Below are 16,183 nucleotides of genomic sequence, written 5' to 3'. Positions count from 1 at the left end.
AAAAAAAAAAAACAAGAAAGCAAATTCCAGTGCCATTTATTTGCCACGTCCTACTTTCTGGCTCCCTGTTTCCACTGCTGCTGTACTCTCTCCCTTTCCTAGAAGCTTTGGGGAATTATAAGCAAGGGAATATTTTGAAAGCAACATTTCTGCTGGACTTGAAAATATTCCAGAAAGGAAAAAGAAACAAACATTGAGGTCCTTTAGCTGTCCTCTAACTGTCAAAGGCCATGAAACTTATTACATTGGTACTTCCTGAATTTGCAGACAATCTTAGATAACAACTCAGTGATTTGAGTCACCTTTTTTTCTCCTATAATTAAACAATGGCTGAATCAGATATTGAACAATGTTAAACTAACCAAACAGTTTACTGAAAACTACACATGAAAGGATATGCAAACAGATACCTGAGCTATCTCTTGGAAGTAGATAGTAGATGTAAGGAAGTAGATGAGTAATTTTCACATTATGAGTAAATCATGTTTGGAAAACAAATTTTCCTCTCTTGCTTTTATCTGCATCTCTGGAAGGTGAAGGAAGCAAAATGAAGAGCCCTAAGCTTTTCCAAGAAAAGTTACTGTCGGCTATATATTCCAACCAAGAAAGTAATGGTCAACTCTGTCACAGTACAGAGGATGGGTACGAGGTACTGTAGACCCTCTCTAGGTTTTGTGCCTGCTGCTGCCTTCTCTGTTAAAGCTGGTTTGCAGACACTTATCATCACTAATTCAACATGATTTGGTTCATTTCCTTTTAGCACATTTTTTACAGGAACACCGGTGAGAATTTCCTTTTTGTTCCATAAAATCTGATTATAGTCATGTCCTTATGTTTGGCAACCAGGGCTTTGGACAGATGAATTCCCGTGAGCCAGAACAAAATAGCAACTGACATACAGAGACATTTGTCCAATCTGCTGTGAATTATTTCTATTTGGGGCAAAATGTTCTTGCCTGAGCAGCCAATCAACAACGTAATTTTTCTATTCTGAAACAATTCCGACATATGATGCATGAAGAAATAAAAACATAAGAGCACTGTGTGAACTAAAGCATACATCACAATTCATAGCAATGAAACAGTCAGGCAAATGACTGAAATTTGTGTACTCAGTACAGCATACAAAAAAGCCTGTTTCAGTGGGAAATACCTTAGGGTGTAACCCACTATGCATTCCTTCCACAATATTTACAGATTTATTGGAGATAATCTCAGAAACTGATTATCAAACATGAGTTGTCCAGGTAGGGTACCCAAATCAACTGATTTTCTTGAATGTTTCTTATTCCTACTAGTAATCAGGGAGCTCCAATAGTCCAGTCATTCTGACTGTCTGGGTAGGTAAGCATAAGCAGGCAGTTATCCTACATATCCCTTTCTACCATTTATTTGCTACTAATCAATATATCTGTGTAATTCCTATGTGCTAAGGTGAGACAGATAAATTACACAAACACATTATTTTTGTTGCTTATCTAATGGAGCTCACAACCTGTCAATACACTTGAGCTTTGGAAATAATATCTTGTTTTCCTAAAACAAATATATTTTTTAAGTTTTGTGCTGCTCTACTAATTTTTGGGAAGAAGTATAAATCTCATAAACTACCATGCAATTTTTGAAGTACAGAAGAAGTACAAAAGCAAGACATAAAAGGTGTGACATTTCCATTAAAGTTTGGCAATGAGTTGGTCACCTGCTCAATAACCTTGGAAGCTCAATGGCTGAGATTTCCAGTCTGAATACAGCTGAAAGATGGTTACATTCAAGTTTTGCAATAGTGGTTTATGGCCATTCCATTTTTCTAGAACAACGGAAAAGCTTCAAGTAGTATATAAATTGTAGAAACAGCTTTATTTTATGTATATCTTTATCTTTTCCTGATATTGTGTGAAATAAACGTATCTAGCTAATAAGAACTTGAATTTTTATGAAGGTATTGTTCTCAGAAATTAAACAAATGTATATGCTGAAATCTACCTTTCATATAAAAGACTATACAAATGTAAGTGATATATTTACTTTGATAATCATAGTACAAAAACCGAGCATTGGGCTCAATATCTGGATCAGACGTGAATTTATTGCATGGTACTTACTGTGAACTTTTCCAGTCCTGTGGCTCCTGCATTACCAACAAATATCCCAGAGCCAGATTCAAATACCAAGGCTCGATCCGACCTCTGAAACTGAACTCTCTGATACTCTTCACAGTCCATGAACAAAGCAATGCTATTTCCCTGAACAGTCACTGTAAATCTATTCCACCTATTAGTCATCACTGGCACTTTAAATGAAGCCGCTTCTCGGGATATACTAGAGCCAGGCTCAGTATAATACATAATTATTCTCTGGGTGCTCTCATCAACTGGTGAAAGTCTAATTCCCAAGTAAATAGTTTTCTGGAAGGCATCTGTTATTGCAAATAGCACTCCTCCACGATCACTGTTTGGTTTCACTGTAACTACAATTGCAAAATCTCTATAGAAAGGCAGTGGTATTATAGCACTTGTCAATCGACCAATGTTGGCATCTGTACCAAAGCTATATGCTGGAAAACCTCCGTAGCCAGTGACAAAGTAGACAGAAGGAGGGAGTGGAACTCCTATTAATTCTGTGAGATCAAGATGTTCTTTTGAGCCTCGTTCTGTAAAGTACGAGAAAAAAAAGTTATTTATTTTTGACATTCACAACCCATTTAATTTGAATCATTTAATGACAATCTTAAAAACTGTTAAGCAGTGTTAAACTACTATTGACATGCTGCTAATGCTTCATGTCCCAGTTCAATTAGTGCTTAAACATGCCTAAGTATGTGTATATGTGAACTTTTGTTATTTGACTAAACTGAGATTACTCACATGCTAAAAAAAAGGTCTATGTAAACATTTGGTGAAATTGAGAGGTAACAAGTACTTCCTACAAAAGATATTTTATTTTAGCTGGCTATAAACTGCAAATAAATCTTATGCAAGTACTTACAGTATGTATTCAGCAAAGATTTTTTCAAATTAGATGAGAACAGAGAAGAAATCTATACAAGGTGCATAGCATAGTTTCACTAAGCCAGGATAAAAATTGCAGTGGGCTTGTTGTAACCCTTGCAATTAGCCCGTCTTCCAAAGCAAATTTCAGATTTTAAGTCCTTTTCCTCCCTCCCCCCCTCAAATTTATCTCCTTAGTTTCACTATGTACGTAAGAAAACCCTTCAGCATCGAAATGAGAGAATTTCTACTTAACATACAGAAGTAAATATCTCTGGCAAACAAGCCCAGAGAGCAAATTCCTTACTGGCAATGCAGTAATGCTGATAACATCCAATTTTAACTAAAGGTTTGTGCAGGCATACTTTAAGAGTATAACAGGAAAAAAAAACAACAAAAAAACATGCAAACTAGCATCCTACTAAGAAGTGAAAAACAAGCAGAAAAAGGTGCCATTTTTAATCCCAGTGAGTGATTCATATTTGAATCTATTCAGAGTTCCACTCAAAACTAAAGCCTTTCCCTTCTTTCTTCCTTTGCAGTCTCCTCTAACCTTGTATTTTTAATTATCTCGTTCTATCTAAAAGTCTCTGTTCTTTAGGTTGGTGTATATTTTCACTGTTTTTAGAACATTTATGCTATGCAAAAGCAACCAAAGTTCTTAGGGTATGTCTTAATGTAGCTACACCATATAAAACTATAATGACTCATGCTGTAAACTCCAGTAACTAGGTAACTGTTGACTTTCTCAGCAGACATTAAAAAAATTACTCTAACTCCATGAAATTCAGGTTTTTAAATCACTTTCAAGATCAAATGCACCCTAGCTTCTTTCTAAATTCTTCTTTCTTGAATTTCTTCAAACCATAGATAAAGAAGGGAGGTATTTGAAAACATAATTGTGTAATTCTTTTCTTTCTCTACCTCAAACACCACATTTCTCATATGAAGTGCATCACATAAAAACTGCAGCATGGAAAACATGTCTTGTGTTAGAAAAATACAGATGAAGCAAATAGTCTTGAAACATCACTAAGAACAAATATAATCTGTGATTCAAGCTTCATGTTTCCATTTGTCTACCATGGCAGGTGTAAAGAACATCTTCCAAGTAATCTGTGGTGTATAGGTGCTTCTATGCACCTACTTGGCCTGTTGTTCACCATGGCTACCGCTACTAGTTTTCCTAAGGCTTTTTCTTGTGACAATATCTCTGCACTATGAACATTGATAAAGATAATGGACGTGGCATTAACCAAAATCAGCTTGCTCGGTGGTCACTTCAGTATCAACACAACGTGGGCCAAGCTGATGTCACCTATGGTAGGATGATGCTCCCTATGTTACAGAGGCCAGGAGCTAAAAGCAGACTGCTTGCTTTCGAGTACATTAGTTACAACAGATGGGAGTTAGTCCCTAGATCTTTTTTGTAAAAGTACTTACAGAAACTGAAAAGTTCACCTGAGGTGAGTAATGCTGAGACACATGGAGCTGGCTTCTTCTGCCTGCCTGTCCCCAGATTCTGATACACTTTATGCTGAAATTATCCACATACACTACAGTCATGGTTTGAGCTGAAGTTATCTCGTTGTATGCAAACTAATGGGATGTACATGGTTCAGAATAGTTAACAGTTAGTTTCTTAGAATCTGTGTTCTAAGTCAGTATTTTAATTTCATCTCAGGACATCCTGGCAACCTGAAATACCTAAAGTTCAGACCTGTGTCTGCTTCCAATAACTGTACTATCTCTACATCCCCCTCTGTCCCACTGTTCCAAGCACTGTGTTTTTGTATTAGCTAATCAACTCAGGCATGATAATTGGCCATCCAGAATAAGAAATTGAACAATTATTCTCACAACTTTCACCATAGCTTCTCATGAAGGTACTAAGGTGCTACTAGCATATCATGAGGTTGGAGGTTTCAAGTATATAACAGGGTGGATGCCTATTTACATAGGGAATCCTCTGTTACAGAGGACTTAATGGGATGAAAATAAATGGAGAAGAGAACAAAATTATTTGAAATGAAGAAAATTTTACTGGCAGTGCCACCTCTTTGCCTGCAGTCTAATCCCTCAAGGGAGAAAATGACCTATCCCCAGGCTGACAATTTGAAACAAAACTGTACAAAACATTGAAAAATGATAGTACGGAATAATATAAAAGTTGGTTATAAAATTACTTTTTGTTCCATGATTTTTGAACATTCCCAAGTCTTTCATAATGTGTATATTTTTGCAGTGTGGACTGATAAAGCATCTTACCTTTTTTAAACTTATTCAGCTATTGTAACTGCAGTAGTTATATAGGCTGAAAAAATCCAAATGGAACAGTAATGGAAAAGGTATGTTAGTCTATCTGAACCCTGCCAGAACTGAAAGGCTTTGCTCAGAATACCCAGTAAAAGTCAGGTAGAATATGTACAGATTGCACTGTGTTCTGAAACCTTGCAAGATGTTTCTGGTGAGACAGGAAGATAGAGGTTTTTCAGCTGAACCATACTTCTGTTATTCATCACTCATATGGAGTATCAGATTAGGCTACGTGTTGCAGCATTTTTCATTGTCCTAGTGTCATTGCAAAGATATAAAAAATGTTTTCCCTGTCCCAAAGATGAAATCAATTCTAATCTTTTCTCTGTGCATTAGCTTCAACATTCACTCGCTTCCATTGACTGGATGAAGTCTGAAGTTCTCCATACATAAGTAATTTTTAGAAAGTATCAAAGCTATATTTAGAAACAGAAAAACTAGCTCCTTCTCTAGAAGTATTTTTCCTCACACATCTTTTTCCTTTTCATCTTTAGGTGAAAAGAATATTAAGAGTTGTGTTTATGGTGCTTTAACACTGGTAGGTAGCTTAGCTTTACTTTGTTTTTTTCTCACTCCAACTCCTCTAAAGGGCAAGGGGAGAAAATGTGTTGAAAAATGCTCACATGCTGAGATAAAGACAGAGATCACACATCAGTTACTGCCACGGGCAAAACAGACTAATCATAAGAGAAATGAAAGTAATTTATTGCCTATTGATGACAGACTAGAACAGTGAGAACTGAAAATAAACTCCTTCCCGTTCTCCCACTTCTACATGCCTTCCTTTGAGAGGCACAGGTAAACTGGGAATGGAAGTTAACGTCAGTTGTAAAGCTTTGTCTTTGCTGTTCCTTCCTTCTTACTCTCTTTCCCTGCTTCAGTATGTGGTCCTTCCAATAGATGTCATCCTTCCCAAATTGATCATACTTGGACTTCCTACAAGCTGCAGCTGTTGAAGAACTGCTCCAACTTGGGTCAGTACCTTGGGGCCCATCCTGCATAAGATGATCCCCCCAAACTCCAACTTCATCATAGACTTCTCTCCACAGGTTGCAGCTCTAGCTTGGGGCCTGCCCCTTTGTGGGCTCCTCCATGAACCGAAGAGGACACTCAGACATTGTGAGACACTATTAACCCCACTCCCAGGGAAATAGCATGGATGAATTGCAAACAGTTTGGATACATACGTGGATCAGTTGCCCTAGTCTTTTTAGGAGATTTCAGTTTCCCAGACAGAAACTGGGAATATCAAACTGCTGTGACAAGCAAATCTGAAGAATTCCTAAAGCACACTGAAGACAATTTCCTTTGATAAGCACATAGTGAGCCAACTAGAAAAGGTGATCTCCTAGATGTGTTTGAGAATAGAGAAGATCTTGAGGAGATGTGATGTTAGGTGGCAGTCTTTGCCACAGTTCAAAATTTTTTGGTGCAATGAGACAAAAGTTCAGCAGAGTTGCCAGTCTGCAGCTTAAGAGAACAAACTTTAAGTGACTAAGGGAGCTAGTTAGCAGTGTTCACTAGGAATTGGCTCTAGAGAGAGGGTTTGCGGATCCATGAGAACTGGCCCCTTTTCAAGTACCACGTTTAAAAGGACAAGGAACAAGCAATCTCATTATGTAGCAGGTCAAGCTATTTATAGCAAGCCATTTTATCGAAGATCTCAAGCAGATAAACTTCACAGTAGAGGCTTGTGATGGGAGACCCTTAGCAGAGAGTCAAAACGATGGCAATACCATGGCAAAATATCATGAAAACAAGCACAGGGAGAGCTGGGGTGCTCCACCTCCCTCCCTTTCCTGAGCAGGAAGTGTGGAGCCCCTGATGAGAAGTGACTCTAACATTATGTGAGCAAAGTCAGTAGTAATGGCAGAAGCACCCCACATATACAAAGGCAGCCCCTAGGAAGCGTGCGTAACTGGAAGCATGGCAAATAGGATGTATAAACCGGGCACTGCATGTCAGTAGATCACGACCCGGCAGTTTGCATGGCAGTTCATGTGGGAGGGCAAGAAGAGAGGATGCAGTTTCCTCTCCCCACTTGAGAAGCCAGCTCAACTATTGGTCCTCACCTTTTCAGTAGAATTAGATCTAGCAGTGGTCTACATTCAGCCAAAAGGCATTGCGAAAAACAACATGGCTACTCAGACCAATCACCCACACAAACACGCAGCTGTCCAGGTCTCTGGCTGTAGGGAGTGCTTGAGGCTATCACAAGTACTGGACAGATACTACTTATGTGCAGTGTGGACAGGTGGGTGATCTAAATACCTGCACAGCTAAAAGAGGAGGTAGAAAGATTAAGAAGCATCACGGAACATGAAAGGGAGATCAGATAGTGGAGCCACACCCTTTCATTTCTTCAAGAAAGTCACTGGCAGGACACTCTACAACTAGCAGAGAATCCCCTATCCTCTTATCATTAGGCAGAAGAAGGGGACCTAAGAGACAGGGAAGAGTGGAAACAGGTCCCTGCTTGGGATGGCAGGCAAATCCCCTCCCAGCCTACATCATCTCCCCAGGTGCCCTTGTAGAAAAGGTAAGAGGCCCTGGAACTTTAAACACAGGTAAGTGAGGATGTTGAAGTCCATGCAGAGGGTTTTCAAGGGTGAGTCAGACACCTCCATGCCTTAAGACTGCTTCTGCCAAGAACAAAACAAGTGTAATTGTCATAGGTGACTCCCTTCTGAAGGGAACAGAGGGCCCAATATGCTGTCCAGACTCAACGCAGAGTGAAGCCTGATGTCTCCCTCGAGCCCAAGTGAGGGATGTTACTAGGAAACTCCTTAGTCAGGTATGGTCCTCTGATTATGATCCACTTCCGATAGTTAAGGTTGTCAGTGCTGAGGTTGGGGGAGAAACCCAAGGGCTATCAAGAGGGACTGTAGAGCATTAAGATGGTTAGTTGAAGGAGTGAGAACTCAGGTGGTCTTTTCCTTGATCCCTTCACAAGGAGGGAAAAAACCTGAGAGGAATAGGAAAACCCAACCGATAAACACTTGGCTAAGAGGTTGATGCCACATGGAATTTTGTTTTGTTTTGTTTTTAATCAGGGGATCGTTTATTCAGCACCAGGCTTGCTGGCGGCAAATGGATTTCACCTGTCTCAGAGGATTACAGGAATTCTAGTCCACATGTGGGCTTGTTTAGAGGTCGTTAGACTAGATTTCAAGGGGGAAGGGAATAAAACCAGATTCGCTAGAGATGAGTGTAGGGGCAGCATTCTAGGGTTGAGATTCCAGACTGGAGACTTGCCAGTGTGACACCCAGCTACAGCAAGGAGGTTGGAAGAAGGATCCAGGGAACTACAGGGTTGTGAATCTGGACTTTGTATCAGGAAAAATTACAAAGCACATTGTCTGGAGTGTGATCACATGGCATGTATGCAACAACCAGGGGATTGGACCCAGACAACATGGGTTCTGCTTTACCAACTAGATCTCCTATGACCAGGTGACTCACCCGGTGGATGAGGCAAAGGCAGTGGATGTATTCTGTCTAGACATTAGTAAAGCCTTTGACATTGTTGCCCCCAGTGTTCTCCTGGAGATACTGAGAGCCCATGGCTTGGACAGATGTACTCTTCACTGGGTAAAAAGGTGACTAGATGGTTGGGACCTGAGAGTTGTGATGATAGGAGCTAAACCTAGCTGGTGAGCAGTCACTGGTTGTGTTCCTCAGGGTCTTGAGGTCAGTCTTGTTTAATAGCTTGATGATCTGCATGAGGGAAGTATGCAAGTGACACCAGGTTGGGAACAAGTGTTGATCTGCCTGAGGGTAGGAATGCCCTACAGAGGAATCTGAATCGTCTGGACTGATAAACTGAAGCCAACTGTATGAGCTTCAGGAAGAGCAAGTACCAGATGCTATGCTTTGGTCGCAGCAACCCCAGGCTTCACTACAGGTTTGAGGCAGAGTGACTGGAAAGTTGTGTGGAGAAAAATGATCTGAGGGTTTTAATTGACAGCAGGCTAATCATGGTCCAGCAGTGTGCCCAGGTGTCCAAGAAGGTTTGTATCAGAAATAGGTTAGCCAGGGAGCTGATCATCCTCTTGCCCTTAGCACTGGTGAGGTCATGCTTTGAGTACTGTGTTTAGTTTTGGGCCTCTCACTACAGGAAAGACACTGACACCATGGACCATGTCCAAAGAAGGGCAATGAAGCTGGTAAGGGGTCTAGAACATGAGACTTATGAGGTATGATGAGAGAACTTGGATTGTTTAGTCTGGGGAAGAGGAGGCTCACAGGAGACCTTCCTGCACTCTACAGTTACCTGAACAAAAGCTGTAGAAAGGTGAGAGTAAGCCTCTTCTCCCAGTTACATAGCAATAGCACAAGAGGTAATGGTCTTAAGTTGAACCAGGAGAGGTTCAGGATATTAGGAAAAATTTATTCTCAGAAAGAGTGGTCAAGCATTGGAGCAGTCTGCCCAGGGAAGTGGTGCAGTCACTGTCCCTGGAGGTTTTCAAGAAAAAGATAAATGCTGTACTGGAGGACATGCCTTAGTGAGCTTGGTGGTGATGGCTTGATGATTGGACTAGGTGATCTTGTAGATCTTTTCCAACCTTAATGATTCTATGATTCTATGAATGAATGTCGTATGTAGTCAAGGACACTAGGGTCGTCTAGTATGGAGAAGAGCAGGCTCAGGGGCAACTCACTGGTCTCAAACTTTCTGAAGAGAAATACAGATGAGGTGATGGTCTCTTCTCCCTGGTCACTAAAATGACAAGACACATCAGAATGACACAAAGCTGCACCACAGAAAGTTCAGATTTGATATTCGGAAATACTTCTTTACTGTGAGGGTGGTCAAGGACTATAGCAGGCTTCCTAGAGAGGTGGTTGATGCCGATTGCCTGTCAGTCTTCAAGGGGTATTTGTATAATGCCCTCACTAATATATTTTAACTTTTGATTGCCTTTGAAATGGTCAGGCAGTTTGACTTGACGATCTCTCAAGATCCATTCCAGCTGTGTGTTGTGTTCTAATCTATTTTATTCTTTTGTGTTTGTTAGAGTGTTTTTTTCTCCAGATCCATGCAGAAATCTTTTTTTTTTTTTTTTTACAGTGATACTGTAAATCCAAAAGGAAGGCTGCAGTCAGTGGGAGCTGTAATACTTACACGGAGAATCAGGCTCAGCATTCTTTTCTGCAAAATGTTTTTCAATACTTTTTATCAGCTCCCGCTGTTACGTCATTATCACTCTGCCCTCTATTGGACAAAAAAAACAACCATGTAGTTCTTGTAGCTAATACGTTAAATAAAATATGCACCTATATTGCATAGAATATTCTTCCTAGTTTTCTCCTATCTGATCTTGCTGGAGAAATGTTGTTTCAGTATTACTGTGCCTTCAAGCTAATCAATAGATTTGTTTCTTTTCCATACAAGCCATTTTTCAGTTTTTCTACTACAATCACATACTTGACTGCTGTTGGCTGTTCATTTAGAACTTCCATAAGTATACATATATATACATATATATATATATATATGGCTGTTTGTTTATAGAACCACAACTTTTTAATGTGCAGTTTTACTCAATGAACTGTTCTCCTTTGATGATAGGAGTCTGTTTAAAAGATAACCTTTTTTTTCATCCATAGAAGTATAAGCTATCAATTACAGCATAGGCATTAAATAGTTACTGTCCTTCTTTCATCAGAGGAGATGAGAGGTCAAAGTGGAAAATATTTAACAATTTGATTACAATGTGTGGTAAAGCTAACAGAGATATTAACCAGTTGATTGAAAATCATCAATTGTTTGTTGCATTACTTAGGGCAATCTTATGGACTTTCTGTATTTAATATAAACATTCACAGTGAACCACCTACTTTAATCATTATGAATGATTGTGTGCATAAGTATGTACATGACTGTAAAGAAAAAGAAAGAACCTCAAAGAATTAGGACATGGGAATTTATCTATTAAAGGGTACTGCACACAGATAAATATATGGCTTACAAGGTGTCATACATGGAGCATGAACTAGGCATGGAGGGTAATAACAAGTATAGGAAATGGTCACAGGAAGAACGAGTACTTTGATTTTCATGTGCAGTAGTGCAAAATACAAAGAGAAATTAATAAAGATCCCCTTTGCAGAAAAAGATTCCATGCTTACAGGAATATTTCTCCATTAAGAGACTTTCCATAAAACACAATCCACAATCCCTCCCATATCACCAAATTTTCCCTCTGAATGTTGCAAAACATGAATTTAGAAACCTACAAGGACAGCACAGCAGGACACAAGTAGTCTAGCAGACTTCCCAGGTGCATTAACAATAATCTGCTGGTAGATATTACTGAGGATCTGATGAAAGTATTCTAGGCCTCATACTGCAAATAAGGAAGAAATTATGGGGGATGTGAAAGTTGGGGGCAACCTTCACTGCTCTGATCACAACCTGTTCTGGAGGATGAGAAGGTGAAACAAGGAAAATCCAAGTATTGCATCTGAGTAGATCCAGCTGCTTTGAGCAGAAAGCATTGACTAGAGAGTCTTCAGAGGATTGTTTCAATGTCAGTGATTATTTATTCTATAGTTCTAAGCATATTAGTAATGTCACAGTAGTAATTCCACTATCTTCTGAAAGAAAAATTTTGAAGCAACATTTTTAGTATTTGCACCTGCATTCTCACAACCAGAGTGATAACAGTTCTGCAGCACTGTAACAAGCATTTTGCAGATCTGTACCTGGCAGTCACAAACTTTTCTAAAGATGAAGTAGCCTTCTTTCTATGTGCTGGAATTGTTACTGTCATCACCTGCTGCCAAATTTCTGCATGAGGATTTAAGTGATTCCTGCACACTTCCTTTCAGTAGTAGTAGTCATGTGACATCTGCACTCAGAAAATTCCTCAGGCATATACAATATACCATGTCTAAACTTTCTTTCTTTTCTTTACATTTTTCATTATTGCTTAACACTAAATACAAAGGCTACTCTGAAAGTTATACCTCCTATCTTATTATGTTGGCCCACGATGTCAGAGACAGATGGTTGTGGTATGGTAGTATTTCATTAAATTTGTTTGTCGTGTGATGAATGGCAGCAGAGAAGAAGCCTGAAAAAATGGTGGCTGACATGGAAGTGCATATGAAGCAAAGGTGTGTAAGTTAATTCTTCCATGTGGAAAAAATTGCACCCACTGGCATTCCTCAATTTTTGCTGAATGTTTATGGAGACCAAACAGTGGATGTTAACACAGTGAGGTGGTGAGTGGTGCATTTTAGCAGTGGCAACAGTGATGTAAAGGACAAGCCATGTTTTGGATGGCTATGCAGATTTTTACAAGCTCTTGCTTATCAGTGGTGACAATGCAGAGCTAATGGTGGTGACTATGTTTAAAAATAATGTTTTGTAGCTGAGAATTTGCTCTATCAAAAAGTGTGATTGTGCTCTTCATATCTGTTGTATTTTCCATGGAAATAAATGGGAAACATCACTTTTTGAGTGACACATGTACATTCTCGTTGGTCATTTCTATCTTGAACAAACAGCCTGTACCTACCTGAAGCCTATTAAAAAGCTGATGAAGCAAACTCTTTTGAGTACCAGTGGCACAGTAAGGATAAACAGCCACAAAACCTGCAGTATGACAAGTTCAGTTTGACTTCAGGATGAACTTCTTTGTTAGAGGATGGAGCAATCCTGCCACAACTTACTAAAAAAGACTGTAGAATATTCTCCTTGGAGGTTTTCAGGACTTGGCTAGGCAAGTCTTGGTGCTGGTTACAGTTCCCCTTTGAAAAGGGGGTTGGATCAGATGACCTCCAGAAGATCCTCCCAACTAACATTTGTTTGATGAAAAGTAGATATCTTGGGTAGCATAATGGTGTAGCAGAATAAATACTCAGGTTAAATGGTCAATTGTGATAGAATCTGTAACTTGTCAGATGACAGTGATGGAAAATACTGTCATTATTCTACTTTAAATATTAGTAACAGTGAAAATCTAAAAAAGAGTCTTTTGAAAATCTGACTGAATTCTTCTAATTTGTACCAACTTCTAGTTTTTGGAAATATCAATTCTTTACCCTTTCTCAATACTTCAGTGAGGTTATCTAGTGAATTGCAACAGGCATCCACAAATATTTCCAGCTTGCGACAATAGGAGTTATAATTTTAATTACTTCCTGTATAAATTTCATCTTATTAACTGACTTCATGATTTGAGTTGGTGGAGTGCATGAACTCTCTGAATCTATTTTTCTATCTGTGTATACACCAAGAAAAAGACTGGAAAAGAAACAAAAGTTCCTTTTCTCTCTTGCCTTTTCATATTTACATGACATGTGCCTGTGGACAGTTTGCAGCTGTTGCTGCTGTAAACTAAAGCTAGCTTTAATTACTTGCAACATAAGTAATCATATATTAGCCACATCAGAGAGCAGATGTACCATAAAACTTCTTCCTTCTTGAGAAAGGAAAGCTTGTGATCTCAAGTAAAGAGTTGCTCTGTAGCATCAGGATGTGTTTAGTTATGTGGAAGACTTATGCTTAGATCAATCTTGCTTTGAATTAGCAGTCATTTTCCTTCTTTGGTATCTGAAGTACTGCTGTGAAGCACAGACTTGTTGTCAACCTGTATCCTGAAAGATAACTGAGCTTTGTACAGAGATTTAACGTCTAGTTTATTTATTATCATAGAATCATAGAATGGCTTTAATATTATCTAGTACCAGCCTCCCTGCCATGGGCAGAGTTGCCACTCATTATCAGGCTGCCCAGGGCCCCATCCAACCTGTTGTGAATGCTTCCAGGGATGGGGCATCCACAGCTTCTCTGGTCAGCATATTCCAGTGCCTCAACAGTGAAAAAAAATCCCCCTAACACCTAATCTAAATCTCTGTTTTTTTTAGTTTAAAACTGTTCCTACTTGCCTTATCACCGTCAGACAGTAAAACATCAGTCTCCCTTCTAATTATAGCTCCCTTTACATACTGGAAGACCACAGTGAGGTCTCCTCAGAGCTTTCTCTTCTCCAGGCTGAACAAGCCCATACCCCTCAGTCTGTTTGTAGGAGAGATACTCCAGCCATCTTCTGAGCCCGCTCCAACAGCTCCACATCTTCCTTGTGCTGGGGGCCCCAGGCCTGGTTGCAGTACTCCAGATAGGGCTTCACAAGGGAAGAGCAGAGGGGGACAATCACCTACCTCACTCTGCTCGCCACCTCTCTTTTGAGGCAGCCCGGGGCACTGTTGGCCTTCCAGACTGCAAGCACACACTGCTGGCTCATACCAGTTTTCAATGTATTAAAACCCTGGAGACTTTATCCACAGGGCTGTTCTTAATGAGTTCTTCTCCCAGTTTGTACTCATGTTTGGGATTGCTGTGCCCCAAGTGCAAAACCATGCATTTGACCTTAAAAATTACCTACCATTTTTTCATTCTTATTCACTGTCAAGGGAGATACTACATAGCAAGATCCCCTGGCTCTGCTGTGAATGCACAATTTTGATCCTGGCAAACAGCAGCAAACTACATATCACCTGCACTACACAGCAAACTCACATAGCCCTGTACATAACAGAAACCCTGATATGTATTCACTTACGCCGTCTACTGTCATTTACATTCATAAAAGCAGATGTTTTGTAAAACATGATAGATGAAGACACAGAAATATGCAGAAGACGTCTCTGCAAGCTCAGTTTAATATGGAGTTTAAAATGTTCTCACCTGCTAGTAGACAGTACAGATACATTATCAAATTATTATTTATATTCATAAAGGGTTCTGAGGATTTTCTTGCATTACTAATTTTTAATTTTTTTTCTAATTAATATTTCACATTTAAATAAAAAATATTCTGTTCTGCTAGGATATATTGTTTTTCATAGAGATAAATTTTCCCAGTGAAGTTAATTCTGAGAACTTGGGTAGCATTTTAACACATCCAGCTCACTAAGCGCTATCTCAAATGAACTCTGGCAGCACAGCAAAACATTTTGTTGATTTTTTAAGATCAAGGAGAAATCAGAACTGATCAGTAAGGTTGTCTGAACTTTAAATTTACAGTGCTTTCATTGATCACTGCTCTTTAAAAGAATTCAGACTTTCCTTAGAGTCCTGTAAACTGATTTTGACTTCAGTAGGAATGTTCTCATAAATTTCAACAAATGTGACCTTTGATCTTGCAAAGATTTTAACACTGTTTATACCCATTGAAAATGTGTTGATCATGAGTAGCAAAATATTGTAGCAGAACCCTAAGCTCAGCAAATTTTTATGAAAGGGCTACCCAGCTTTTCTTCTGAAAGTGAGCATACAAAACTCTAGATGTCTAACTCTGGTAATGCAGCTCATGTTTCTTTATGCCTAATGCTGTCACTCAGTAGATCACAATAAGGAACCTTCTTTGCTGGATTTTAAATCAGATTACTACACTTTACCAGAGAAGGCTGTCTGCAGGTAATTATACCAACTTATCCATCATCCATGTTATAAATCATTACTGCCTTCCTTGTCTGAAAGACCTGGTTGTGGGAGAAATGGTTGAGTCAAAGAAGGTGAGGGGGATGTTTTCAAAACAAACAAATGCCACATAATCAAGCTTCACTGAGTTAAAGGACATTCTCAAGGCAATACTTTCACCTCTAATCTTGGATATGGAAGAACCTTAGTTTCAGCTGAGATGGAATTATTTTCTTACAGCGTCTGGTATGATGCTATTTTTGTTTTTTTTTGTTGAAAAAACAATGTTCATAACACACTGATGTTTATAGCTTCCTGCTAAGCAGCATTGTACAGAGTCATGGACATTCTTAGCAAAAGGCTCAAGGAGCTGGGAGGGGACAGAATTAGGACAGCTGACTTAAGCTGGCCAAAGGGATTTTCCATACCATATGACATCAAACAGAAG

At 39.3% G+C, this 16,183-nt stretch overlaps 1 protein-coding gene across 1 annotated transcript in view; it reads right to left on the bottom strand.

The window, feature by feature from the left end:
- Window positions 1-16,183, bottom strand: part of COL15A1 (collagen type XV alpha 1 chain) — a 105,245-nt gene that overhangs the window by 74,395 nt on the left and 14,667 nt on the right. Inside the window, exon 3 of the mRNA XM_010708265.3 lies at window positions 2,103-2,650. Within this exon, the coding sequence (XP_010706567.1) occupies window positions 2,103-2,650 (548 nt within the window). The remainder of the gene's footprint in view (window positions 1-2,102; window positions 2,651-16,183) is intronic.

Source organism: Meleagris gallopavo, chromosome 3, assembly GCF_000146605.3.
Source record: "Meleagris gallopavo isolate NT-WF06-2002-E0010 breed Aviagen turkey brand Nicholas breeding stock chromosome 3, Turkey_5.1, whole genome shotgun sequence".
Taxonomy (NCBI): domain Eukaryota; kingdom Metazoa; phylum Chordata; class Aves; order Galliformes; family Phasianidae; genus Meleagris; species Meleagris gallopavo.
This window is presented reverse-complemented; position numbering and strand designations above follow the sequence as displayed.